The sequence below is a fragment of the Talpa europaea genome (assembly GCF_964194135.1).
Source record: "Talpa europaea genome assembly, chromosome: 8".
In the NCBI taxonomy this organism is placed as follows: Eukaryota; Metazoa; Chordata; class Mammalia; order Eulipotyphla; family Talpidae; genus Talpa; species Talpa europaea.
This window is the reverse complement of record NC_140075.1, coordinates 90,482,802-90,510,753: the sequence shown is the minus strand read 5'-3', so window position 1 is coordinate 90,510,753 and position 27,952 is coordinate 90,482,802. Positions and strand designations below refer to the sequence as shown.

The 27,952-nt window shown below is 39.5% G+C and overlaps 1 protein-coding gene across 1 annotated transcript in view; it reads right to left on the bottom strand.

Moving 5' to 3' along the window:
- Positions 1-14,605: 14,605 nt before the first annotated feature.
- The window catches only part of SNAPC1 (small nuclear RNA activating complex polypeptide 1), a gene marked incomplete at both ends in the record, with an annotated part of 35,894 nt that continues 22,547 nt past the window's right edge, over positions 14,606-27,952 (bottom strand). The window contains 2 exons of the mRNA XM_084240422.1: positions 14,606-14,658; positions 23,856-23,954. Coding sequence (XP_084096548.1) covers positions 14,606-14,658; positions 23,856-23,954 — 152 coding nt within the window. The remainder of the gene's footprint in view (positions 14,659-23,855; positions 23,955-27,952) is intronic.

Sequence of the window (27,952 nt, the reverse complement as noted above, 5' to 3'; positions counted from 1 at the left end):
TCAGCCAGGTGGGGGACGTTAATCCTCCAGGGCTTGAGATCTCCCGGGAAATCATCTTAACACAGTCCTGGTGGGTTCCCGGGGTTCTGTGCTCCACACGTTACCTACCGCCTGTTTTGTCTCCAATGTGAAAATGGCTGTGGCACTTAGTAGGCTCTCTGTGGTATCTGTTAGGTGGAGTTTTGGAGCCATCCCAGTAGGTTCACTGTTGGTTGTAGCGATTTGAAGAATTTCCGAGCCCTTGGCATCATTTTCACAGGTTTTAATGGTAGCAGGGCAAACAAGCCAGAGGGGGGACAGCAACTTGAGCCCCAGCAACTCTCTCTGTAAGCCCTTTGCTCTGAGCTCTCTCTGGTGTTCCCTTGGGGTCTCTTCTATTTGTAGCTGATCTCTCATAGCCATTCAGCCTAATTGTCGCTAAGTGACGACGTTTACTGACCTCTAGGCCTCAGGTGTGCACATTTGCACATGCGCACACATCCATGCTCAGGTGTCCATAATCAGACAAGTGTGCCCCATGCACGCTCCTGCCCTCTACATTAACAAGATCAAGGCCGCAGGTGATGGCCAGAGGCCAATGGGGTAAAAAACGGTGATGATCTACATTTACCCTACAGGTGGTTAATGGCTGAATGGACGACGACTGACTGACTGGCCGCTCCATTAATAAGGGACTGAATTAATGGCAAACTGACAGGATGCCCACTAGAGGTGCCACTGACAGATAACTACAGGCCAAACCACAACCAGATTAGCTGGCCAGGGTTGGACATGGAGTAAGTGGATTAGCCTCAATGAATTTCTTTTTCTTCACAGGCTATCACGGTTCAGGAGGGCTCAGAGCTGAAGATGGCTTGAATTTTTACACATTTTCTCGAAGTCCAGAAACCAATTTCAGAGGGAATCTTGGTATGTCGGGGGAGTGGTCCATAGGCCCCAAAAACCCTTGTAGAAAGGATTCAATGGCTCGAACATATGTCCCAAGGCATATGGCGTGGTATTTAGTTCTTACGGATAAAAATCTATTTGATGAATTTTGGGATATACATTCACTACACTCCAACCAATGGTGATTGCAGCAGGACAGTGCAGCCTCAGCCGGACACTGAGAATGCACCCACGTAAGTTAGGGTCTGGGGGCTCCAGTTAGGGTCTGGGGGCAAGGTGAGAACAGCCCAGTTGGCCTTTCAGAGCACAGACAAGGGAGGCCTTGATGTTCTGATTGGGGGCCACATCCAGAGTGTGTACATCTGCTGTGGGAACTGGGCACTGATTTTTGTTTGTGTTTAATCTTTGTGTGTTCACCACAGATGATTTGGAAGCACACATCTAATTAACATCCAGACCCCTGGCTTATTTGCCTTTCAGAGCACCCCTCTGTGGTAGGCCCAAAAAAGCAAAATGACTTCAAATGGGTTCAGAAGGGGAAAAGAATAAAAGATGACTCTGGAGATTTGAACCTATGAGAAGCCCACAAACCAGGTTAAGTAGTCTGAAGGGGAAGGTGGTAAGTTGGTTGGTTTTTAAACTCATGTGAAGAGTCAGTAGAACATGTAAGATTATTTATTCATTAGTCAAAGTTACTTTTCTAAAGCAGAAAGAGAAAAAATAGTAATTCAAAGTATACAAGGTCAAGAAGTATTTTCTGAATGATTGAACTGTTAGATAACTAGTTTATCAACCTGGAACTAGGTGACAGATGAGAAGGGATTAAGGAATAAGTAGATTTCATACAGGTGAAGGCCCCAGGTATAAATAATTCTCTCAAAAAGGTTGGCAGTGTAGGAAAAGAAGGGAGATGGAGAGTTTTAGGGAGAAGGATTGAGGTAAGACTTGTTTGTTTTTTTTTTTTAAAGATTTATTTATTTATTATTTATACAAGCACTGGGTACAGTCAGAAGCGCGGGAGGGTGAGAGAATTCACCAGAGCCAGAGCGGGGAGCAGAGCAGGCAGAAGGACCGAAGTACACTGCTGAGGGGAGCAGCGGGCGGCAGGAGAGATCTGCGCGCCATGTGGGACCCTCCTCCGGTGGCCGGGGGAACAGCCGGGGATCGAACCGGCGCTGCAGAGGCTACGGGCAGCTTCGTAACCCAGCGCTCAACCGCTGCGCCACCGGGGAGGCCCTGTTTTTTTTTTTTTAAACAGGATTCTTCAGCAGGAAATACAGCTGTATCTTTCACATATTTCATATATTCAAGTATGTGAAAGGGATAATCTTCGCTTTTCTATAACTAAAGTAAGGTTTTAGCCCAAGTGCCCATTCCATCTATAGTTAGGAAGGTTGGCTGTAGTCAGTTCAGGGAAAACTCCATCAATTCATTGGCAATTCAGAGCTTTCTCTCTCCGCTTTTTCCCAGGGTTGCACCCAAGCTTGGAGGAAAGGGCTGGATCACAGCAGGGAAGCTGAGGTATCTGGCCTCAGCCACTGCCTCCTCACTGTGATGGGCCTCTTCTGTCTGGACTCCAGTGGGCTCATGTCTCCTCAGCCTTAGTTGTCACCCACTACTCCATGCTGTCACCCACACACAGAGCCTCTCCAGGTCTTTTTCTCGTGGACATCCCCATAGCTCTTGAGGGGAAGTGTGGCCATTTGTCCAGGCCATTCTGGGGAGACAGAGACAGAGGACTTTGTGAAGGAGCCTCCATCCTTTTCTAAAGGTTACATAACGTCTCCTTATTTCCGTACCATGGTAAGGCATGTTGTGCCAACAAACAAGACGATTAATGTGATGTGAGACAAAGGTCCACTTGAGTCCCAATTCCCCAAAGCTATCTAGAAGTTCCGTCCCTCCCTCCCCACACACACACACTCATGGCAGTAGGACTTTCCTCCAGAAGGGAGTGGAGGAGTGGGATTAGGATATTTTCTGTATAGGGCAAACTTAAGCAGAACATCTTACCCCATATAACAAGGAATCAAAGGTGAATGACGTGCTTGCTGTAGCATCTCCACAGTGTCAGTGAAGACTCTCCATCTTCCTCATCCTCCATCCATAATTTGTTTACAGCAACCTAACTGCCCCCTCCCACTGCCACCCCTTGATCACTGTTACAGCTCAAGACCTCATATCCTCACATGACAACAGCCCCCAAGTAGGGAGGGATATTTCTTCTCATCTCTCTTTTTAATCAGTGAAGACAATCTTTATAGAAGCTGCAAGAGCCTCCCTCGTCAAGTCCAGCTAAGTCGAGGCTGGAAAAGCAAGTGTCTGTTGTTCTTAGCTTCTGTGACACGAAGCAGACTCTGCCAGCAAGGAAAGAGGTAGGGAAGTGCTGTTGGACACCAACATCAACATCTGCCCTTGGCTTTTCAGACCCCCCAAGTATCCCTCTCACTGTCCTTCTCTATGACCCTTCACCTCTCCCTGGCCATGGAAATGATCCCCTAAGGGCCTGGAAAACCAATGCTTAAAACATCCTGCATTCTTGCAAATCTGTGTGTCTCATTTGTGGACCTTAGCTTTAAAAAATCTAAAGCCAAGATTCTTTCCTCTTTGTTTTTCTACACAACCTAAGGTCATAAAAACCTAGGTCTAGTTAGAACTGAGAAAACCCACATAGTAAATGAAATGACATAACAGGAAGGAAAAATACATGTCAGAACCAAGAGAGGAAAGGGGAAAGGAATCTTTGGAAAGAGCTAAAATAGAGAATCAGAAATGGGTATTGAGCAAAGGTGTGACTGGTATCACCAGTATATGAAGGATTTCATCTCAGAGAGGAAGACTTCTGTTCAGTCTCAGGAATTTCATTGAGAAAGGATTCTGTGGTTGAGAGAGGAAGGTCGAGGGTGCTTAAGCATCTATATGGTCCAGGGTTGTCCACATTCTCCCAGTTCCTCTGCATTCCCACTGTGGCTTCACTTATCACTCCAACCCCTTGCCCCTCCTGTCCCAGGACCTGAAGAGCAAAGGAGGGCAAGCAGGAGGATATGCTCCTTTGACTATATATACATGAAAGGGTCAGGACAGAGAAAGAACAGGACCAAGCAATTTGCCTTTAAAATATTTTAGCTCCAGCAATTTTTGATTATTGCCAGAATCTTTTGACATATTATTTGCCATAATTGTGATTCAATTGTCCTCAGCCACCTTGTTTGATTTCATTTCCAGAAGAGAATAGGAAAAATATTTCATAAAACACTGTGCAGAAATTACCCTATAGGTCCTCTGACCCTTGGCCTCTGACCACATCCTGTTGACATTATCCATACTCTGGCTAAAAACAAGAAATAAGAGCAGGAAAGGGTGAGGGGTTGTCGTCACATGCTGAGTGGGTCTGCATCTCTGCGGAGACTATTTTTGGCTGACATAGCTATTGCTTTGTCTCTTTGTTAGAGTAGGTGAAAATAGAAAAATTATTTTAACTACGATTTGTGCCTACAAGCAGCTGAGCATTTTGTGACGAGAGTTTTTGATTGTCTGTGTAACACTTGCCTTTGATTTTCATTCAATCTTTGTATCTAGCCTAAGCCTCTGAACTCAAATGTTTTAGAACATTCGGATAGGAAAATAGGACATGGAAAATAAAAAAAGGCTTTTAGGAATAGCCACTGAGTAGTAAGAAGCATCATGTTCTGATTTAACTCTTGCAAGCTTGCAAGTCACATGGGGATGGGCAGCATTAAGGTAGGGTCAGTTAGGTAGAATCTGTTCTGAAAAAGAGGCAAGGCCTGTGTCCTGGCCCTGCAGTTGGGGGATTCGAGTTCCACAGTTCCCTGGACAGAATCAATGACTTAAAACCAGAAAACCATAGGGTTGAAGGTTGCCTGACTCACTGCAGGTTGCCCCTTAACGTGTCCATATATGATGCAAGGCAAATGTTAAGGAACCTGTAAGGCAGGAATATAGAAGAGGTAAGGAGACTAACCAGTCTCAGGAAAAGTAAGAGAGTTGCAGACCAAGCAAATAGGTCAAAATGATGGTTTTAGGGCTCAAAACCTTATGTGAACATAGCATTCGTTTCTTTCTTTTTTTTAAATAGGGACTAAATGCAGTCTATTTTTTAAAGGACTTCAGCAGTCATTTTTTTTAATGCAAGAGTATTACCAATCCATTTCAGAAAGTAATATACAATTATAGAAATAACAATAAAAATCTCAAGCAACACATATTCACCCTGGGATCAAGAATGCTTGGAGGGGAAGAGTGCAAGAACCAAGGGAAAATTAAGTTTTAAACTGGCATCTTAATAGCTCGCTCTGTATGCCAAAGTTTGCAAGTTGAGACCAGCTCTTAACAACAGTGCACCTCAGATTGCCTCTGCAAGAATCTAGGGAGCTTGTAGAGAGTGCAGATTCTCAGACCCTAACTAACAGATCGGAACTATAGCAGTGGGACCTTGAATATTCATATTACTGAGCTCCCCAGGTGTGTATACAACCAAAACGTGAAGAACCTCTGACCCCATGAAACAGCAGCTGTGTTTTTATTACAAGATAATAAAATTGCTTAGAGACCTGAAATTTCAGATCTCAGAGTTTCTGGTTCCGTTTTCTTCATCTACAATACAGAGTAAAATTATTAATAAGCTACTAAATGCTGAAAATTCAGCCATTGGGAAACGAATTCAGTGCTAGCAAACTTTTTCAATAAATGATTCTTAGATCTTACTAAAGATATCCATTAAGAAAGAAAGTCCATTCCTTCTTTTCATCTTTCATAAAGACTTGGTCACAATTCTCTGTCATTAATACCTCATATGGTGATTAAAAAGCTCAAAGAGTTCATAGGTCACATAGTTGCTTTCATTTCTCTGATAATTTCAATTCTTTGTCAAAGTACTTGTTTGTTTACCTAAAATAAAAGAATATAATTTTTCAAAGCTCTGTTTTATTTTAGGAGTAACTCTTAGACAAGGCGGGCCTTATGGATGTCAAGAAATAAACCATTCACTTTATGTCCAGGTATTTAATATTTTTTCTTTCTACTCAACACAAGATTGGAGTTGGATAACCATAAGGAGAAATGTAATTGAGTTTTAAAACACTGCTCTGCAATATTATTTCAAGCTAGAATAAAAGTTATGGAATTCATAACTTGCATCACTAAGGAATTCATTTCTTGCATCATTCTCTTTAGTTCTATTTTCTCAACAGTTTGACCTCTTCATTGTGTACTTTCTTCTCACTAAACAATTTAGTTTCCCTTCTCATGCAAAATTCTGAAAAGAACAATCCATACTTTCCATCCACAAAATATCATCTCCAATGTAATCCTCAACCCACTACTAAAATTTGCCCTCCATCTGAAACCATTTGAGCTACTACAGCAAGAAATACCATAAATTGGGTGGCTTAAACAACAAACATTTATTTCTCAGTTTAGGAATCTGGGAAGTCAAAAGTTCAAGGCAACAGCATGTTATGTCTGGAGAGAAGCCACTTCTCTGCTTCACAGAGTCATCTTCTGGCTATGTCTTCACATAGCAGCAGGGACAAGGGAGCTCTCTGGGGCCTTTTTAAAAGGATGCTAATCCCATTCAAGGATGTCACCCTCATGACCTAATCACTTCCCAAAGTTCCCACCTCCAAATGCCTTCATTAAGATTCAGCATATTAATTTAGGAGAGATACAAACATTCAGTTTATTATACCCTCAAAGTCTTTATTGTATCATATTGCTGGACAGATGACACTAACCACTTCCTCCTTGAAATTCTATTCCCTTGGATTTTTTTAACACATAATTTTCCTAAACTACCTCCTGCATTTCATATCATTATCAATAGTTCTTCTCCAAGCCTCCTCTTCCCTTCCACTTACTCTTATATATGATGTTCCTTCCACCTTTAGTTCACTGCTCCATCTACCAACTCTCTGGCTGTCCTAGATCTCTCATGATCTTAACAACCAATTCTTTGCAATACTGTGCAATCTCCCCTGAGATTCACACTCACATATGTGAGAATTACAAGTGTAGACACTGGAGCCAGACCACAGCTTCTGATAACACTTGGGCGACCTAAATAGATTAATAAACTCCTAAAGAAAACTAAGTGGAACCTTGGTAACCTAAAAGACACTCAGGGTAGATTCAGCAAGGAACTTTTGATTAAATAGAAGCATACAGTCTCATTCCGTTCTCTAACAAAAATTGTAGGGACTTCAATCCTGGAAAGAGAGAGCAATCTGTGTTTACAACTACAACCCTGACTGCAGGTTCTGTTCATGGAACAGGGTAGTAGAAGTCAGGCAGAAATTCTGACTCTTACTGACCCGAGGAGTCAGAGAATGAGTTTTGGGCTGTAGTGTGGTTAGAAACTGGGATGGAAAATCTCAATTAGAGAGAGGGATACTCCAGATGTGAGTGTAAAACCCCCTCAGATCTCAGGATACAAGGAGGGCAAGAACTCCAGAGATTCCAGAGCTTATAACATTGGAGAGCTGAAAGGGCTGAGCGGATATTTCAGCAGCTGTCACTGACATTAAAGTTTAAGCCCTGGGCCTCCTGGGTGGGGCAGGCGGTTGAACGCCGCACTGTGAAGCTGTCCGCAGCCTTTGCAGTGCAGGTTCGATCCCAGCTGCTGGCAAGAGCCCCACATGGCGTGGCAGATCTCTCCTATCTCGCACGCTGCTCCCCTCAGCAGTGTATTTCAGTCTGTCTGCCTGTTCTGATCCCTGCTCTGTCTCTGGTGAATCCTCTCACCCTCCTGTACATCTGGCCTGTACCCCGGTTCTTGTATAAATAAATAAATCTTAAAAAATAAATAAATAAACAAATAAATAAATAATAAAGTTTAAGCCCTGTCAGGACAGAGTGATGTGGCAAATGCTTTAGGCTTTCCATTAAAATTTCAGGAGGGCCACACCTTAGAAATAAGGGGCACATACTTGGACTAAGAGATTTGTTCTAAAACTACAGATAAAACTAAAATAGACGTGCAGTAACAAAACCTATAATCAAACCTCTATAAGTTCAAGTTAACCTGCTACCTAGAACAAAACTCAGTACTCTGGAGGGAGTTCATGGAATCCAGAGTCTCTATCATGTATCATCATACAATAAAAAATTACCAGAGAAACGTGACCCATAGTTAATGGAGTGGGGGGGACGGTAGAGTCAGTCAACAGACAGATATGCACACTGATGACTGCCAATGTTAGAACTAGCAAAGATTTGAAAATAACCCGGTTCACTTGGAGATGTGATATTGACAATAATACGTAACATCATTATAATTTTAATCAAATCCATGATTGTACTAAGAAATACATGAAATTCTAAAAACTTGTCCTGCTTCAACCCCTTCTAAGAAAAGCTGCGAGTTGGGTACTTTCACATTATTTGTGACTTGTGACCCTGCTACACCTGTCACAGTTGCTTGTACCACAGGAATCTATGTTCTAGTTAAGGGCAATAATCCTTTGGCTAGACATAAGGGAGGCCAGACTGACTAATTAGTAATCTCTGCCCAATCAGGGGACCCTATTTTGAACAGGAGTAGAATCAGAGATCTTTCAGGGACAGAAGTAGCAGAGGGAGAAAAGCGCAGAGAGAAGCTGGTAAGCACATTAAAAGCATGAACATTGTGACTTCCAGGCTTGTGACCCAGTCATATGAGGTGCTGTCTTCATTATGTGGCAGTCATTTGTCCAGCTCCTCAAGAAGCTGTGCTCTAAGGAAATGGTCACCTTACTATCCTCTGTATTCTTAAAATAAGCCTCCAGCATTTAAGATGCTGTGAGTGTGCCCTTGTTCCTTGCAACCTAAAGGAGTCTATCCAAACTTACTTTTAAGAATTGACACCTGCAAAATGCAGTAAATTAAACCAAAAAATCAAGAATAAAAATGACCACAGAAAGGGATGATACATTTAATACTTTTAAAAATGTGCAATGAAAATTAGTACATAATTATTTGAAAGATTAATGAAAATGTGAATAGTTAAGTACCCAGAGTCCTCTGAATGGCCTCAAAAAGTTAGCATTCTTGAAACAGTAATTTAAGAATCAAGTGTGGATTGGAAGGATGTTAATAACTCTGCCTATTTTCCTAGGCTCTTTATGTCAAAGCAAAAGTAATTTTCAGCCTATAGTACTTAATCTCTATATATGTGAATTTTCTGTAACAACCCAAATAGGTTATTAGGAAGAGTATGCATATTGGAACTAATTTGACTTGAAAAAAGAAAATAGGCACTTTCATGTTATCAGCCATGAGAGCTTTGTCTCATATAGATCTCAGGATCTACGTAAACACATAAGCTCTCAATTATGACTTGAAAAAAATCATATAAAGCACTTACAATACTTTCTTCGGCATCCAAGTACTTCCCAGCAGTAACTATTGTGAAGCTTAGCATTCATATTTTTGCATTTTCAAAGCACTATGCAGTTTTTCCTATTTTTGGACAAAGCTATAAAGTCAGTCTGCATTATCTTGAATTTACAGCTGAGAAGGATTAAAACAAAAAAAAGGAAATAGATTAAGCATATACAGTAAGTCAATGACAGGTTGAAAATACAATTTTTTTTTCATTTTTCAGTTTCTAGGTCATAAAATTACAAGTACTCAAACCATTTAAAGTTTTTAATACATTCCACTATTATGTCACTGTAAAGGCAGGACTAGACAGGGTGCAGGTTTTCTGATCCCATGCAGACCGGGTAAAGGAGGAGTCAGAGTCCTCAGTAGTTTTGCAGGTTTTTTATTTGGGGTTCACCAGGCATATGGCAGGCTGGGGTGCTGGCTGGGAGGCTGGCAGGCCTCCCAGCCCCCAGCAAGTCTTCACTCTATCTGGGCTCTCTGGTGATCTCGGCTTCTCTTCGGCTTCTGCTTCGGCTTCTACTGCTGCTACTGGTGCTGCTGCTGCTGGCGTCCCCGTGACGCCGCCCTTAAAAAGCAGTCTTAACTCAGCTGAATCCCATCTACCTATGCCCACACCCTATTCCAGGTGCCCGCCATCAGGCATGCATTCAGGACAAGGATCCATCATCTATCCTGATGGCAGAAGGGCAGAAAAGCCTGATGTTTTCTTTACCCTACAGTCCACCCCCTCAGGGTTTTCTGCCATACAGTCTATACATATATATACAATTTTCTAAGCAAACAAACAATGCAGCCATGGCCCACAAAAGCAAATACATCAAATATAACAAAATACAATATAACAAAATACAACAGAACACAAATAAGTCCAGGCAGGGCACCAACCTAGTGCAAAAGACAATTATTGGTACCCGCAGATGAGCCACCAAATCTGCTGCCGAAGGCACTGCTCATACGACGGAGGGGAAATCACACACGGCATCTGCTATAACATACCAGGAGCCGTCAGGCTTCCTGGCCTTCTCTGGCTGTAGTCTCGGCTACAAGGCACACACAGCATCCACCCCCAGGATGCACTAGCTCTGGGATTGGCAATTTTATTCTGTTGGGGGTAATCGCCAACCCTCAGGGTTTCTGTCTGCAGTCGCTCCAACACTCGGCCTTCACAGCTACCAGTGCGACTCACAGACCCCTGCACTCAAGCCAACCCACTGCACAAGCACCTGGGTCAGGAATCCAAACTCTGCATTTGACTTGGGCTCCACCCCAAGCCACGTTCCCCACCCGTCCCCCAAGGACAGGTTCCTCAGCTCCTCACCCTCACTCAAGAATGAGCAGGGCATCACCCACAGGTGATTTTACGAGACTCACAGTTCTTCAGCATACCCAGGCTGCTTAACAGCCACTCAGGGCTTCTCAACTTATCATCAGTACCAGCTTTTGCTTTCTTAGTTGGCTTTTCTCCTCCACCTGGCTGCTGGGCATGCACAGGCTGCTTTTGGCCATCAAGGCCCACTGGCCACCCCTAGATTCCCATCTCCTGGGGTTTACAAACAAAACTGTTCCACCCCCAGGGTCCCAAAACATATCAACCTGCAAGGTCCTCCGCCTTCTGGCGGGATTGTCAGTCCAAGTCCATCAGTCCATCAGTTCAAGTCCATTGGCCTCTCCCTGCGTCAGCAACGGCCTGCTGCCTCAGGGGTCATTGGCTGGTCCTTTCCGGTGTTGGTGGCTGGTCCTTTCCGGTGTCGTTGGCTGGTCCTTTTGGGCGTCTCCTTTACGCCAAGTCTCATCCTGTAGCTCGTGGGCGTTGTCCACCTTCTGTGCCGCCATGGCGCCTCCAGCGTTATCACAGGCAAACAGTCTGTTCTCCTTAGTCCCTCCAGGTCTTCGGAGGGCTCCAATACCCGTCTGCATGGATCCTGCCGACTACGCCAATTGTAAAGGCAGGACTAGACAGGGTGCAGGTTTTCTGATCCCATGCAGACCGGGTAAAGGAGGAGTCAGAGTCCTCAGTAGTTTTGCAGGTTTTTTATTTGGGGTTCACCAGGCATATGGCAGGCTGGGGTGCTGGCTGGGAGGCTGGCAGGCCTCCCAGCCCCCAGCAAGTCTTCACCCTATCTGGGCTCTCTGGTGATCTTGGCTTCTCTTCGGCTTCTGCTTCGGCTTCTACTGCTGCTACTGGTGCTGCTGCTGCTGCTGCTGCTGCTGGCGTCCCCGTGACGCCGCCCTTAAAAAGCACAGTCTTAACTCAGCTGAATCCCATCTACCTATGCCCACACCCTATTCCAGGTGCCCGCCATCAGGCATGCATTCAGGACAAGGATCCATCATCTATCCTGATGGCAGAAGGGCAGAAAAGCCTGATGTTTTCTTTACCCTACAGTCACTGTTCTGCAAATCTCTGTAGAAGAAAGTCTGCCCAAAAGTTGGTTCATTAACTCTCCTTGGCAACAGAGGACACCTGGCAGATGTTACAACTGTGTCTGTTTCAGAGAACAAATACTTTAATTGGGTTTTTAAAAGACTGGGAATGATTCCTCACATTTATATATCCACTCACATTTAGGAAACCTTTAAGGCATTCAGAGAAAGGGGTTATAAACCCAGAGGGGATCTCAGGTGTGCTTACAGTATCATAAATCTGTACCACCACCAATGAAGAAAACAAAGAGAACACACTATGATTTCTCAGAACAGCACATTTCCATGGTAGTTTTCATCTGCAGAAATTAAATTACAATACTTTATTTTCAAAGTGAAAAATATTTCCCTAATAAACTTCCATACAAATTTAATTTTCTCTTCTAGGTTTGTTTTTTAGCTACCTCAAGTAAACCTAGCATATATCATTAAAGTTATCCATAATTCCAATTCTCTAATTTGAACAATACTTCACATTTCTCAAAGTAGCATTTTAAAATGGAGATATTTTATGCTTATGCACACTGACAACCCCTATACTCTACAAAACATTACTTAAAGTATTTAATATTAAAATCATGCATATACGTGTTGCTAGTTATTTTATTATGATCAATTATCAATTTGACAATACAAACAGCTTAACAAAAAACTAGTATTTGAACTCATTTTAATTCTGAAAATCTGTTATTAAACATGATTATTTTCTATTAAATTCTGTCCAGTATGCTTCAATTTCACATTTAAAGCAACCTAAGAACTAATTCATAGCATATCTTCAAAATATATTCATGAAAAAGGTGCCATCAGCTAAAGTACTCTGTCAGATGTAACCATGTGACAGCTCACAGCTGCTTAGTACAATTTTATTACTTTTAACTCTACATTTTCTGTTAAGATTCAGGCTATATTTGATTAGCAACAATTACAAAATTGATATTCAGTGCAATAGACATGTAGGGATTATTATCAGTGGGAATGTAAATTGGCCATCTTTTGGAGTTCAGTTTGGCAGCAATTAACAAAATTTTATATATACACACTGTTTGACAAGCAAACAATAAATGAGTAAAAATATACACATAAAGGTCACCAAAACATTGAAATAGTGAAAATGAAATAAACCTATACAGGGAAAAGGTAACATAGAAGTCTTGAGATTGCATACTAGCAAGGTTGGCCTTGATCCTTGGGAACTGACTGGTGAAGAGTTTCCTATACAGCTATTAAGCTTTCCCTAAAGACTAAAACCTGTGTACATGAATCCGTGAGGGAAATGATATACTACACAACCAGAGCCACCTGACACTGATACGCAACTGAAAGTCTTAAAATAAACTTTACCAATTATTTAAGTCACTTTGAAGTGGGGTTTTTAAACTGGCAGTCAAGTCTCTTTGAATTTCCATTTCTATTAACTTATGTAAAATAACCCTGAGATTATGGGGCAGAGCTCTCTGTCTTTTTATTCCAGATGCATCACTTACTGATTTTGTGAATATGGGCAAGGCACTTACCATTCTGAAGTAGTTTCCCCACTGTACAAGTGAAATAATACCTAGTATTTTGTAAGAACTATTGGGGAAAAAAATAGTGAATTTTCATGATCAGACAAGTTCTAGCAAATAATCTGGCATACAAGTAGTAGCCAACGATGATGTATCCATACCTCCAAGTGCACCAACCCTAGAATATTCAAATCCCAGAAGCTCTGCTCAGAATGTCTACTTTCCAAAAATGCCCCACCTATTACCAGAAACATCTGCATGTCAATCAAGGGAAACAATATTGTCTAGTAGCTATGTGGTAGCATAGATTCAAATAAAGGAAAGTTTTATGTGGATCATAAGCATTTTGATTTTACAACATTATAGATATCACACATTTTCATACACAAGGTATTTTTACAGAATTCCTAAATATACAATGCTGGGAAACAACATAAAGTGTAATCAACTGTTAAGACAAGGATAAGCCAACCAGATGAAATGTAGATGGTCTGCTACTGAGAGCAATTCAACAACATGGCTCACGTAATTTCCATTTAATGTCTCAAATGAGAAATTAATGGAGAAAAACATTCACAAAGGCTCAGCATTTTTTTTCTGTGGGTACCAATTCTATACCATTCTAGAATTTACATTACTACTCTTAAGGTTTTATTAGAAACAATATTTAAATGTTGTACTTACAGAATGTATTACATGTATATTAGGGATGTACATATTCATGTATATGTACATGTAAACATACATATACAAAAAGGTTAGGCCAAAGGGAACTTTAAAACAAGTACTAAAGATTATTTAATTGATTACAGAAGTAGAACACAAACTTCCTAAGTTACTGATCATATAAGTTACTCACCATATAAGATTCATATATTGGAAAAACAAAGCAAATAAGGCAAAAAGTTTATTGCACTTAGAGTCATATAAAATAGTTAAAATAATATCGCTAAAAATGATAAAAAATAAAATATAAATGAATCCATTATCAGGCTATAGATATAAAAGAGCCATTGACATGTAATAAACATTAGTATTTCAAGAAAAAAAGATTTTAAATACAATAGTTAATATGACCAGAACTATAGTAATCAGTATAATAACAGAAAAAGTTGTGGGAGATAGTAATAATCTGAAAATTACAGGATTATTTCTATTATATTCTAAATCCAAATTTATCTCTATTTGTGCAAATGCCATAAAAGAAAATGCTGAAATTAAATTCTGGAGTAAACCCTTATTCTAAGTTTTTGTACTTTTATTCTAGAACCATATAAATATTGCCATTTCAAAGAAATAGCCTACTTTCCCAGAAGAATTATTTTTAATACTGGCAATCTTCCTGTACAATACACAAAATATAAATCTTTTCTTCTGTCAGAAAAAGTTCAAAGTTAAGAACTCTATACCCGGCTCTTCGTTCTGTGCTTTCTTTTCCTCTTGGGTGCAGTAAACTCTAAAGACATAAAATTAAGATATCTGTTAGGTCTTAAAAAAAAATGATAATATGTCTTTCAACTATATAGATATTTAATTTGTATACATAGTAAGAATGTCTTCATAGCAAAGATACAACAAGAAATCTTAAAGCAGATATATACATTTTTTTTTTCTTCAAAATGATATTGCACTTGAGAATTTGCTCATGGAGAGCCCAGTCATCTAAATCCTGCTTAATAAGCTTTTATGAAGTTGTTTCATGTGTGCACACCCTCCCCATAACTAGCATGGACCCAGTGTGCCAGATCTTTAGGCATGGAGGTCAGTGCCAAGAGAGGTAAAGTGACTGAGATTTCTAGTTCCTTTCAATTAAGCCTGAAAACATAGCACAGCACTGGTACCACACCTCTCTTTGGCTACCACAGCAGATGCCATAGCCAACACACAAATGTAAATGCCTGTCTATCTAAAAGTGAACCTAAAAGTTAAGATTAAAAATAAATAATGGAAGATACAAAGACATGAAAACTCTCCATCAATGAAAAACAAAAAAAAGAATGACAGGGAAAGGGACAAGAAAAGACAAGAAAAAACTGATAAGAAAAGGGAGCGTAGCCAGCACAGTGAGCGATAGGCTCAGAGAACACACCATCCAGGTAGTGCAGGGCAGGGGCCTGGGAGAAACTCCTTAAAAGTAATAAAATACCTAATGTGTTTGAAGAGCCAAGAGATTTATATAACTGAGGAATAGTTTGGGGATAAGTTAGTGATAAATACATGGAAAAAAATTGTAAGGCAAAAAAAAAGGTATTAGCTATTAAGGAAAACAATAAATGTATACAGATAGTATATTAAATGGTTCTCCTCTCAATGTTTTATGCTGTAAATGCTGATTACTGGTCTAACTAAAATAATGATTATATCTGGAAGTCAGGAGATGAGAAGTATATAACTGTTTGGGATAGGAAGCAAAGGGTATATTAAAAAGAACTGAATCCTTGCCCTTCTAAGTGGGAAGTCAATAGATAATCCACAAACTGAAATATGGAGTAGTAGTAGTACTACTGTCAGAGATGTGGAGGTAAACACTTAAATAATTAGTAAAGAGTTAAAAGCAGTTGTCCCTAAGGAGTAAGAAATGGGAGTCACAGAAGAATTCAGCTTCTTCTAATGAGCATTATAAAAACTGTTTGAAATATTAAATTATATACATATGTAATTATGACTTAACAAAAACTAAATCTTTAAATTTACCAGCTGACAGATTTTGGAATGTTATCTTCCAGGTAGCCATAAAGGTGGATATTAGTGTTTTAGTTGTTTACTCATAATAAAAGTCACCAACCAAAACCAAAAATTCTAGTCTAGAACTCAACACAAAACTGAAAAGGGCTGTTAAATGCTGACATACGCAAACAAGCGCTCAGATTTCTGAAGGAACAATAAATATTCTCCTTTACTAATTATACGGCTTTTGGCTTTACTATGCTTCTATAACACCCTATTTCTCTTCACCATCATGTACTGAGTTGGTTTTCTCTTTGGCACAGACTAGTGTGATGCATTCAACAAATATCTACTTGGGTCCACTATGGGCCAGTCACCATGCTCAGATCTGCGATCAAAATTAAAATGGGGGAGCGGAGCCATATGGTGGCGAGGAGACGCTGCGAGTAAGATCTCCCATTAAAAAAAGTTAATAGGGAGGAAAAGCAGCAGGTCCCAGTGAGAACTGGGACAGGGAAGATAAATGGATGACTCCAGCAAACTACCCGAAGAAAAAAGTTGCCATAAAAGAGGACCAGAAGGGAGGAAAGCGCAGAACCCTGCTCCCCTCCCCCACCCATAGAGTCGGCACTCTCCGACCAACAGAGAGGAGGAAAAAAAAACACTAAAACGACCAACAAGAACAAACTACGCAGCAAGCGGGACTGTGAGTGGAAAGGAACTATTGCAGCCACCACACCCCGTGAACGGGAGCTGTGGAGAACCCTGCAGGATTCGCCGCGGCGGTGAGCGAACGGCTCCAGGCGCCATTAGAGAAGAACAAAGAGACTCTGGAGACGCTCACACAGCCCCGGGCCAGCCGGTAAGCTTGTGCGGAAAAGGAGCGCGCTTGGCGTGCTTGAAAAGCAAACGCGGATCGGGATCGCGGCTGCCCAGGTCCCTGCGCCTGCGACCTAGGCTTGCGGGGAGACGCACGGAGGCCCTCAGTGGGGTGAAAGTCCCTCACTGAGTAAGCAGGAACTAGGCGCCCAGGCACTGGAGCGGGTGCAAAAGGCGCCATTCCCACGCCACTGAACTGGGCTACAGCCCGCGTCCTGGAACTGAGGGCTTTGGAACTGAGACCCGGGGCACGAAATTCGGGGCGTGGGTTCTCCACGACGGTGGGACACAAGGCAGACACAGCACCCCAAATCCGTTGAGGTTTATCCTACCATTCCCGCTCTGTTCCCTGTCCCACGGGGTAGGGGGAGGCGAAAGACAGTCCCCCCAAGGACAATAGGAGAGATCTCTGGCGCCACCTAGCGACCAGGAAAAAAAAGTCACTAACACCCCATAGAACAGGGAAATTTCTTAAGACTGCTTGAAAAGGGCAGAAGGCTCCCGGAGGACACAGTGGCCAGCTGGGAAGTTAGCCCACGCCAGGCCCCTTCCAACCAGCAGTCTGAGCCCACAGAGGGAACAGGCACCCACGGCCGGGGCAGACCGGGCGCGCAGAAGAGTGTGCCTGAGACCAGAAGCACAGGGACTGAGTCCCGCGTCGCCATTTAAGAACAGGGACATTTCTTCAGTAAAGACTGCCTGAAACCAGCAGAAAGTTCCCTCAGAAGCCAGAGATGGCTCCTGGAGGAGCCAGAGGGGAGCGGAGAAGTTCACGCAAGATGCCGGCCAGTCCGAGCAACACAGTGTCCCAATGCATACGACAAATTAGAAAACAGACAGTAGGGAGTAGAAGAACCACACGCAACCTAACAACTCCTCAGGAAAAAAGCACACCACAAAAAGAAAACCACCCTCCAGATTACAACGACAGTAACCTGGAAGAACTTCTGAGACTTCCAGAAAGAGAATTTAAAATTGCTGTGATTAAAAAACTGACAGAAGTCATAAAGGAAAACAATGATATGAGAAAAATAATCAACGATTAGAAGAATGAAATTGAGTCCGTAAAGAGGGAAGCAAAAGAAACACAGGAGATCAAAGAATTAATGGAGGAACTAAAGAACTCTGGGAAAAGCAATGAAAGCAGAATAGATGAAATGGAAGAATGAATAAGTACTCTTGAAGACACAGAAATAAAAAGAACCAAAACAGAAAAGGAAAGAGAAGTACAAAGGAAAAAGAACGAAGAAAGACTTCGGGAACTATCTGACTCCATGAGGAAAGGAAATATAAGAGTTATAGGAATTCCAGAAGGAGAGGAGAGAGATGTAGGAACAGAGAAAATATTCCATTAGATAATTGAAGAGAACTTCCCAAATGTGAAGAAGAAGCTGAAAATTGATATACAAGAAGCAAGAAGAACACCAAACTTCCACGACGAAAGGAAAAATACAGCAAGACACATAATAGTAAAGCTCCCAAGAATCCAGGACAAGGAAAAAATAATGAAGCTGGCAAGAGGGAAGAAACAGATAACATTCAAAGGAAAACCAATCAGGCTGATATCAGACTTCTCTGAAGAAACACTACGGGCAAGGAGAGAGTGGAGGGGCATAGTCAACAGACTCCAAGAAAACAGATGCCAACCAAGAATAATTTATCCCGCAAAGCTCTCCTTCCTCTATGAAGAAAGAATAAGAACCTTCCCAGACAAACAGAAACTCTGGAATTTCATTAAGACTAAACCCCCACTCCAAAAAATACTACAAAGAATCCTAAAGCCAGAACCTCAGAGGGACGAATAACAACGAAAGAAGGCCAAAAAAAAAAAAAAAGTTATTAAAAGAATAAATAAATAAAATCAAAGGAAAGACAAACACAATGGCAAATACAGATGCTAACATATCAATATTAACTCTAAATGTAAATGGACTAAACTCTTCAATAAAAAGACACAGAGTTGCAGCCTGGATTAAGAAACAAAACCCAACCTTTTGCTGTCTCCAGGAAACACATTTATAGGCTCAAAGTTAAAGGATGGAAAACAATCCTACAAGCAAATGGACCAAAAAAGAAAGCAGGAACAGCTATACTTATATCAGATAAAACAGACTTCAAACTCAAAAAAATAAAAAGAGACCCCAATGGTCATTACATTATGATCAAGAGGACAATACTTCAAGAAGAAATAACACTCATTAACATATACTCACCAAATGAAGGAGCACCAAAATATATCAGACAACTGTTGTCCTCTCTGAAAACAGACATCAGAGAAAACACATACGTAGTGGGAGACTTCAACACACCACTATCAACAATGGATAGATCAACAAGACAAAAAATAAGTAAAGAAACTAAAGCTCTAAATAAGGACCTAGAGCATTTGGGCTTAACAGACATCTATAGAACACTAAACCCCAAAAAAACGGAGTACACATTTTTCTCAAGTGCACACGGATCATTCTCCAGGATCGATCACATACTGGGGCACAAGACAAACATCAACAGATACACAAAGATTGAAATCATACCAACCATCTTTTCTGACCATGAAGGCATCAAACTAGAAATAAACCATAAAAGGAAGGCAAGGAACTTTCCTACCTCATGGAGATTAAAAACCACACTCCTGGAAGACCACTGGACTAATGAGGAGATCAAAGAAGAAATTAAAAAATTCTTTGAATTGAATGACAAGCAGGACACCGATATCCTAAATGTATGGGATGCAGCAAAAGCAGTAATAAGAGGAAAATATATAGCAATAGAAGCTCACATCAAGAAACAAGAACTCAAAGAAACAACCTAATCTCGAAGCTCAAAGATCTAGAAAAAGAACAACAAAAAAACCCCAAAACCAGTAGAAGAAAAGAAATAATAAAAACCAAAGCAGAAATAAATGAAATTGAAACTAAAAATACAATCCAAAAGATCAATGAAACCAAGAGCTGGTTCTTTGAAAAAAAATCAATAAAATAGACAAACCCCTAGCCAGGCTCACAAAGGAAAAAAGGGAGAAAGCACAAATAAACAGGATCACAAATGAAAGAGGAGAAATCACAACGGACACAGCAGAAATCAAAAGAATAATCAGTAACTACTATGAACAGTTATATGGAAACAAGTTCAACAATCTAGAGGAGATGGACAAATTCCTACAACTCTACAATCACCCAAAGCTAGATAAAGAAGAAAATAGAACACCTAAACAGACCAATTACAATTAGCGAAATTGAAATGGTAATCAAAAACTTCCCCAAAAACAAAAGCCCAGGACCTGATGGATTTACAAATGAATTCTACCAAACATTCAGAGGCGAATTAGTGCCTATCCTTCACAAACTCTTCCAAAAAATTGAGAAGGAAGGGACAATACCAAACACGTTCTATGAAGCCAACATTACACTAATACCAAAACCGAACAAGGACAACACAAAAAAGGAAAACTACAGGCCAATCTCCCTAATGAACACTGATGCAAAAATCCTCAATAAAATTTTAGCTATCAGAATCCAACAATGTATCCATAAGATAATTCACCACGACCAAGTAGGATTCATTCCAGGGACACAAGGATGGTTTAACATCCGAAAATCAATCAACGTTATCCAACACATCAACAAAAAGAAATATAAAAACCATATGATAATATCAATAGATGCTGAGAAAGCTTTCGACAAAGTGCAACACCCATTCATGATAAAGGCCCTTGAAATTCTTGGGATACAAGGAACATACCTCAACATCATAAAGGCCATCTATGACAAGCCAACAACCAGTATCATCCTCAATTTTTGAAAAGCTGAAAGCAATTCCATTAAGATCTGGAAGAAGACAAGGATGTCCACTCTCACCACTGCTTTTCAATATAATACTGGAAGTCCTAGCCAGAGCAATAAGACAAGAGAAAGATATCCAAGGAATCCAAATAGGAAAAGAAGAAGTCAAACTATCACTATTTGCAGATGATATGATAATATACGTAGAGAACCCCAAAAACTCCACAGAAAAACTAATTCAACTCATCAATCAGTTCAGTAAAGTGGCAGGATACAAAAATCAACACGCAAAAGTCAGTAGCCTTCCTATACACAAACAATAAATCTGAAGAAGAAGAAATAAAAAAAAATCCCTTTTATTATTGAAACAAAAAAAATCAAATATTTGGGAATAAATCTAACAAAAGAGGTAAAGGACCTATACAAAGAAAACTATAAAACACTGTTAAAAGAAATAGAAGAAGACACAAAGAAATGGAAAGACATCCCCTGCTCATGGATTGGAAGAATAAACATTAAAATGGCCATCCTACCAAAAGCAATATACAGATTCAATGCTATTCCAATCAAAATTTCAATGTCATTCTTCAAAGAAATAGAACAATTATTGATGAAATTCATATGGAATCACAAAAAACCCCGGATAGCCAAAGCTCTCCTGAAAAAAAAAGAAGGGAATGGAGGCATCACACTCCCAGACTTCAAACTCTACTACAAAGCCATAATCATCAAAACTGCATGGTATTGGAACAAGAACAGACATACAGACCAATGGAATCGAATAGAAAATCCAGAAATAAACCCACAGATCTATGGTCAACTAATCTTTGACAAAGGAGCAAAGACTATGCATTGGAGCAAAGAAAGTTTGTTCAATAAATGGTGCTGGGAAAACTGGGTCGCTACATGCAAAAGAATGAAGCTTGACCACTACCTCACACCATACACAAAAATCAACTCAAAATGGATTAAAGAACTAGACATAAGACCTGAAACCATAAAATATATAGAAGGAAATATAGGCGAAACACTACGTGATTTGCACATCAAAGACATCTTTACAGACACATCACCCAAAGCAGTGATAGTGAAGGCAAAGATAAACAGCTGGGACTACATCAAATTAAAGAGCTTCTGCACAGCAAAAGAGACAATAACAAAAACAAAGAGAAACCCCACTAACTGGGAGAACATTTTTGCACCCAACACTAATGATAAAGGACTGATCACAAAAATCTGCAAAGAGCTGATGAGACTCAACAACAACAAAGAAAATAATCCAGTTAAAAAATGGGCAGAAGAGCTAAAAAGAAACTTCTCTGAAGAGGAAATGCAAATGGCCAACAGGCATATGAAAAAATGTTCAACATCACTTTTAATCACGGAAATGCAAATCAAAACTACCATGAGATACCATCTTACACCAGTGAGAATGGCACATATTAAAAAAACTAGCAAAAACAAATGTTGGCGAGGATGTGGAGAAAAAGGAACTCTTCTGCACTGTTGGTGGGAGTGCAAACTGGTCCAACCTCTATGGAGAGCTGTGTGGAGATTTGTGGACCTACTAAACATAGAGCTTCCATATGATCCAGCAATTCCACTCCTAGGTATCTACCCAAAGGACACAGAAATATCAATTCCAAAGAACACCTGCACCCCTATGTTTATAGCAGCACTGTTTACAATAGCTAAGCTTTGGAAACAACCCAAATGCCCAAAAATAGATGACTGGATCAAGAAGATGTGGTACATATACACCATGGAATATTACTCAGCATTCAAAAAAGATAAGCACATGCCATTTGCAGCAACATGGATGGCGTTGGAAGGGATCATGCTCAGCGAAATAAGCCAAAAAGAAAAAGAAAAATACCGGATGGTCTCACTCATAGCAGGAATCTAGAAAACTTAAATAAGGGACCAGGAAAATGAATAACTATAAGAAAGTGAAAATCAGAATCAACAAAAAACTATGAAACAGAGACACTTTTGGGGGGGTGGGGGGTGGGAGGGGAGGGATTGGTTCAGAAAGGGGGGGTTGCAACTGTATGGGGAATATAAAAATAAAATTTATTATTTAAAAAAAAATAAAATAAAATAGAAAAAAAAATAAAAAAGGAGTAATGGAGGGCCTCCCTGGTGGCGCAAGAGGTTAAGCCTCAGCACAATGAAGCAGTCTGCAGCCACTGCAGCATAAGTTTCAATCCCTGGCCAGGGAGCTGACCTACATGATGCAGCAGACCTCTCCTGTCTCACCCACTGCTCCCCTCAGCAGTGTATCTCAGTCAATTCACCTGTTTGCTTCCCCACTCTGTCTCTGGTGAATCCTCTCACCCCCTGCACCTCTGGCCTGTACCCCAGTTCTTGCATGCATAAATAAAAAGAAAACTTTTAAAAGAAAAAGGAGAAATGGAAGCACAAAGTGTCACCGGTCATCACAATGTTCAAATACAGCTGAGCAAACTGAAATGTCATTTTTTTTTCAAAAGCTCCCCCACCTCAACTTCTGCCCCAAGAATCTGTTCCCTTTTGCCTCATTAGAAAAATTTCACATTTGTAGGAACATTCTTCAATATTCAAAAAAAAAAAAAAAATTAAAATGGTTCTTATATTCCTGTAGCATATATCTTTATATCCCTGTCCCTATCTAAACGTTTGAAACCCTGCAAGCCCTCAATAAACTTACTAAATGAATATAGAACCAAAATGAAAAAGAAATCACTAGGCAGTATTCTTAAGATATACTACATTCACTGTTATTTATGGGTTCCCAATTATCAAGTCTAGCCTGCTATAAATGTAATTTATTTTCCCTATTATAATTATTACTAAAGATAATAGTTATTTAATTTGTAGTTATTGTTACAAATTATGAAAAACACAACAATGAAATGTCTATTTAATTCATGTTGTGCAATTTACTACTACTTAGAGGTAAGCTGTTTTAGTTGTTTTCATAGATGAAAATTTTACATTTTACTTGAATTTAAGAAAATATTTTAACGATAAAATCTTTTTGAATTTATATGCAGAAATTTGTATTTTGTGAGCCTTGTCCTTTATTAGAAATACTTTCTAGGCATCCTCATGATTAGAGACACTAATATTTTCCCTATCCTTTACCTCTCACCTCCACCATCCCTTGCCTTCCCGATGCATCCATTTATTGTATTATCATTTACATTAAAGTGCTAGGATTGACAGCATGATTAATACTAAAATTCTGCCAATATGCTAAAAATAAAACATAGTCAACCATCATGCTTTTAATGCTATACTACATAACTTTTCTTTGAGCAGTTTGATAAAATTTTATCTGTACCTGGTTCACTAAAACTTTCATTCTCCTCTTCCTCCTCTGTAATTACAGGCATACTCAGACTTAAAGACTTATCTTCTTTAGGGACATTCTGTATGTCATCTGGAAATAATTGAAAAATCATTTTACATAAAAATATACACTATAGTAACTCTTGAGAAAAATTTGTGCAAATAATGTCATTATTATAACAACATAAAAAACACAAAAATATTTAAAATGAAAGCCAAAATTAAAATGGTAAAGAGAAATATACATTTTAAAATACATATTTTTTAATATGTATTTACTTTGAAAATAGTCTCTTGATCTAAAGTAAATAAAACAGAGGAAAAGGGAAGAAACAAAATTAGCCACACAGACATCTCTGTCAATCTTTACCACACATAGTACAGGTTAAGTCAACAGGCAATAATCATGTGTCACTTCAACTTTATTACATTAAATAGTCAAATGTAATTTAAAATTTAATACCCTTGTTTTTAAATGCAGATACATTCTCTTTCACCATCACATAATTTCCACAAGGTTTATTACTTCTCTAGTTATTTATTGTCAATTTCCAAAACATTGGAGGCTTCTACAGCAACCTTCTGTTGCTTGAAGAATTGAATGTGTCCGTTCTCACTGAACACATACCATTCGTATCTCAACCCCCCGTATTGCTAATGCTGCCTTATCTTCTCTACAACACTGTTACCGCTAATATGTTATATATTAATTTTTTTCTTTATAGTTCATTTCCCTCTACTAGAATGTAGGCTTCAGAATAGCAGATTTTGGTTTGTTTAAACTGGTGCATCCCCAGCTCTTACTTTTGTAGAGCCTCAATAGAAATTTATTAAATAATTAAAAGTGGATTCAACTATTTTGAAACACAATATTTATCACAGAGTACTTAAGTTAACAAGCACCTGTCAGTATAGGAAGAAAGACACTAAATAAAAATGAGTTTAAGCTTTCTGCTCTCAACAAATGTGTGCTAGGATCTTAATGGGTGTGCAAATTTTAAGGCATGATGGCTTGCTATAAGGAGTTGAGGGCCTCCCTGGTGGCACAAGGGGTTAAGATGCAATCTATAAAGCTGTCCTCAGCCTCTGCAGCACGAGTTCGATGCCCAGCCAGCCAGGGAACAACCCACATGGCTCAGCAGACCTCTCCTGGCTCACCCGTTGCTCCCCTCAGCAGTGTACTTCGGTCAATCTGCCTGTTCTGTTCCCCACTCTGTCTCTGGTGAATTCTCTCATCCCCCACACCTCTGGCCTATACCCCAGCTCTTGTATGCATAAATAAATAAATCTTAAAAAAAAAAGGAATTGCATAAACTGTAGCAATCATCTTCCATTTTGAACAGTTCAAACATAATAAAACACCAATTTCACATTAAAACAGAATTTTATCTTTACTGCAAGTCCCAACTATTACAATTTTTTATATTATTTTCAAGATGACAGATATTCTTTTAGAACATTTTTCCATATGTAATCACATTTTTAGACTTCAAATTTCTAAAATTTTTCAGTTCACAAAATTATAATCACTACAATCTATACAAAATCACTAATATTGCTCATCCTTATCAATTATTTATGATTTTTTAAAGCCATATTTATAACCTAACAAGATCTATCCAATAATATCAAGGGCAGGATTTCTTTCTCTCTCTTTTTTTTTTTTTTTTTTTTTTGGTGTAGAAGAACTGGGGTGTATGCGAGAGGTGTGGGGGAGGTGAGCGGATTCACCAGAGACAGAGTAGGGAGCAGAACAAACAGATTTACTGAAATACATCACTAAGCAGAGCAGAGGGTGACACAGGAGAGGTCTACTGTAACATATGAATTTCCTCCCAGGCCAGGGATTGAATTCAGGCTGTAGAGGTGATAGAGCTAACTTAACCTCTAGGCCACCAGGGAAGACCTCAAGGATAGGATTTCAGAGTTAAAAACTGACAGTTGAGAAACGACCCTTCATGAAGTCACATGATGGTTAATTACGATTTAGAGATTTGTTTCTACATTAAATAAATTTTTAAAAATAAAGCAATATTCTTTAAAAGGTCTTAAAAAACAAATGCAAAGCCACATAGTCAGAACACTTAAAATTGAGTACACAAAAACCTCAGGCTGTTAACCTCTAAGTCTACATACTAAAGAAAGCTCATGAATTTCAGTCACAGGCTATGCTGCTCAGACTTTATCCAGAACCAAATTATATTTATTTTACATAAAACTGAAATGAATGGCCAGCTCATTTTCTATACCATTAGTTAGTAAGCAGAAAAAGGGCAAGAAATATTGCTACAAGCCTGTACACTGAGAACAAAAAGAAGATACCTACTACAAACAAAGCGACAGAAAAACTATTTTTAAAAAAGACTTATGAACTAACAAAGTACTGCAGCATAAAAACAAGTTATAAAGATAAATCGACATATATCCTTACAGTATTTCTTGATGGGCTCATTAAATTATAAAACTCAGTCAAATAATAAGCTCATGATGATAACCCTGAGTCATAGGAGAAAATTAAGTTATGTTCAGGATACACTGTTCCAGAAAATGGGAGAGCATAAATTACATTTCAGTATTTTTTTTTAATTTTTTTTCTTAAGATTTATTTCTTTATGTATACAAGAACTGGGTACAGGCCAGAGGCGTAGGGGTTGAGAGGATTCACCAGAGTAAGGAACAGAACAGGCAGGTTGCCTGAAATACACTGCTAAGGGAAGCAGCGGGCGAGTCCGGAGAGGTCTGCTGAGCATGTGGGTAGCTCCCTGGCCAGGATCAAATTTGTGCTGCAGTGGCTGCGGATAGCTTCATAGGTTGTATCATAACCCCTTATGCCACCAGGGATGCCCTCAGTATTATTTTTTTAATTTAAAAAATGATAAATGCACATTGTACAAAACAAGAAACACATACAGAATGTATGTTTTAGAAAGACAGACTCGAAAAATTAAACTTTTAAAAAGTATAATTTGACATTTAAATCATTCACCTCAGTTATCCACAAAATGAATTCCCTAAAGCGCACCATGGAGATAGTTTTACTGGACTCATATATAATCATGTGGGATGCATTTATCAGTAACAGACCACTGCTCAATCTCATATGACTATTAGATGTGCAGCTGGAATACAAAGAATAGACTTAAGTGCATGTCTTATTAGCGTATCAGATCCATATATTTCCCTGAGAGGTAGTATAGGATAGCAGCTAAAGATTCAGGCTAGAATTCAGATAATCATTCAAGTTTCAGCTCTATATATCAGCTAAGTGATCTTGGACAACATGGAAAATGTTTGGCAGATATTGCTACATAAAAACTAGGTGTTGTCTTCACCATCATATCATTTTTATCATCTGATGTTCTTCCAGACACTTGCATGTAATATTCCAGAAGTGATGAACAGGTATAGTTGAAGTTTAAACAATGCAAGCTTAGATAAATCCAATCACTATAGTATGAACCTATTTATGTGCTGGACAGCTATTATAGGAATTGACCCAAGAGAGGCAAAATCCTTCCCCCAAATGAAGACTTCATCTTGTGATTCTTATTTCTGTTAAAAGCACTAGTATTCTCTTAGTTACTTAGGCATTAAAAATCCTTGTCTTATCCCTCCCCATCAGCCTTTGTAGACAGACACAGATTGGCCCTCATATCTGTTGGTCAGTTTGACTAACTCCTACAGACCCCTGGCCAGACACTCACTGCTCCTAAATAGCCTTCACTTAGGGTTCCTCCTCCAGTTCGTTCCCACCTACCTACCATACTACTCCCAGACTGATTTCTTCAAAGAAAACCAACAATGTCATTTTCTTTCTCAGAAGTCTCAAATGATTCCTCTGCCTAGAATATAAAGTTCCCCTTTTTAAAAAAATTATGAAATTGAAAATACCTTTCAACTTTAAAGAAGTGAACTTTTGATTAAAGAAACTATGAAGTAGCAATGTAACAAATTAGCTCTGCTTTAGAGTATTTACAATATCTTCTAAGCCACAAAGTTGATTAATTGGAATAACTGAGCTATGATCTAAGATCTAAATCAGATCATATTTTATCATACTCTCATGGGTTAAATTCTCCGAGACACACC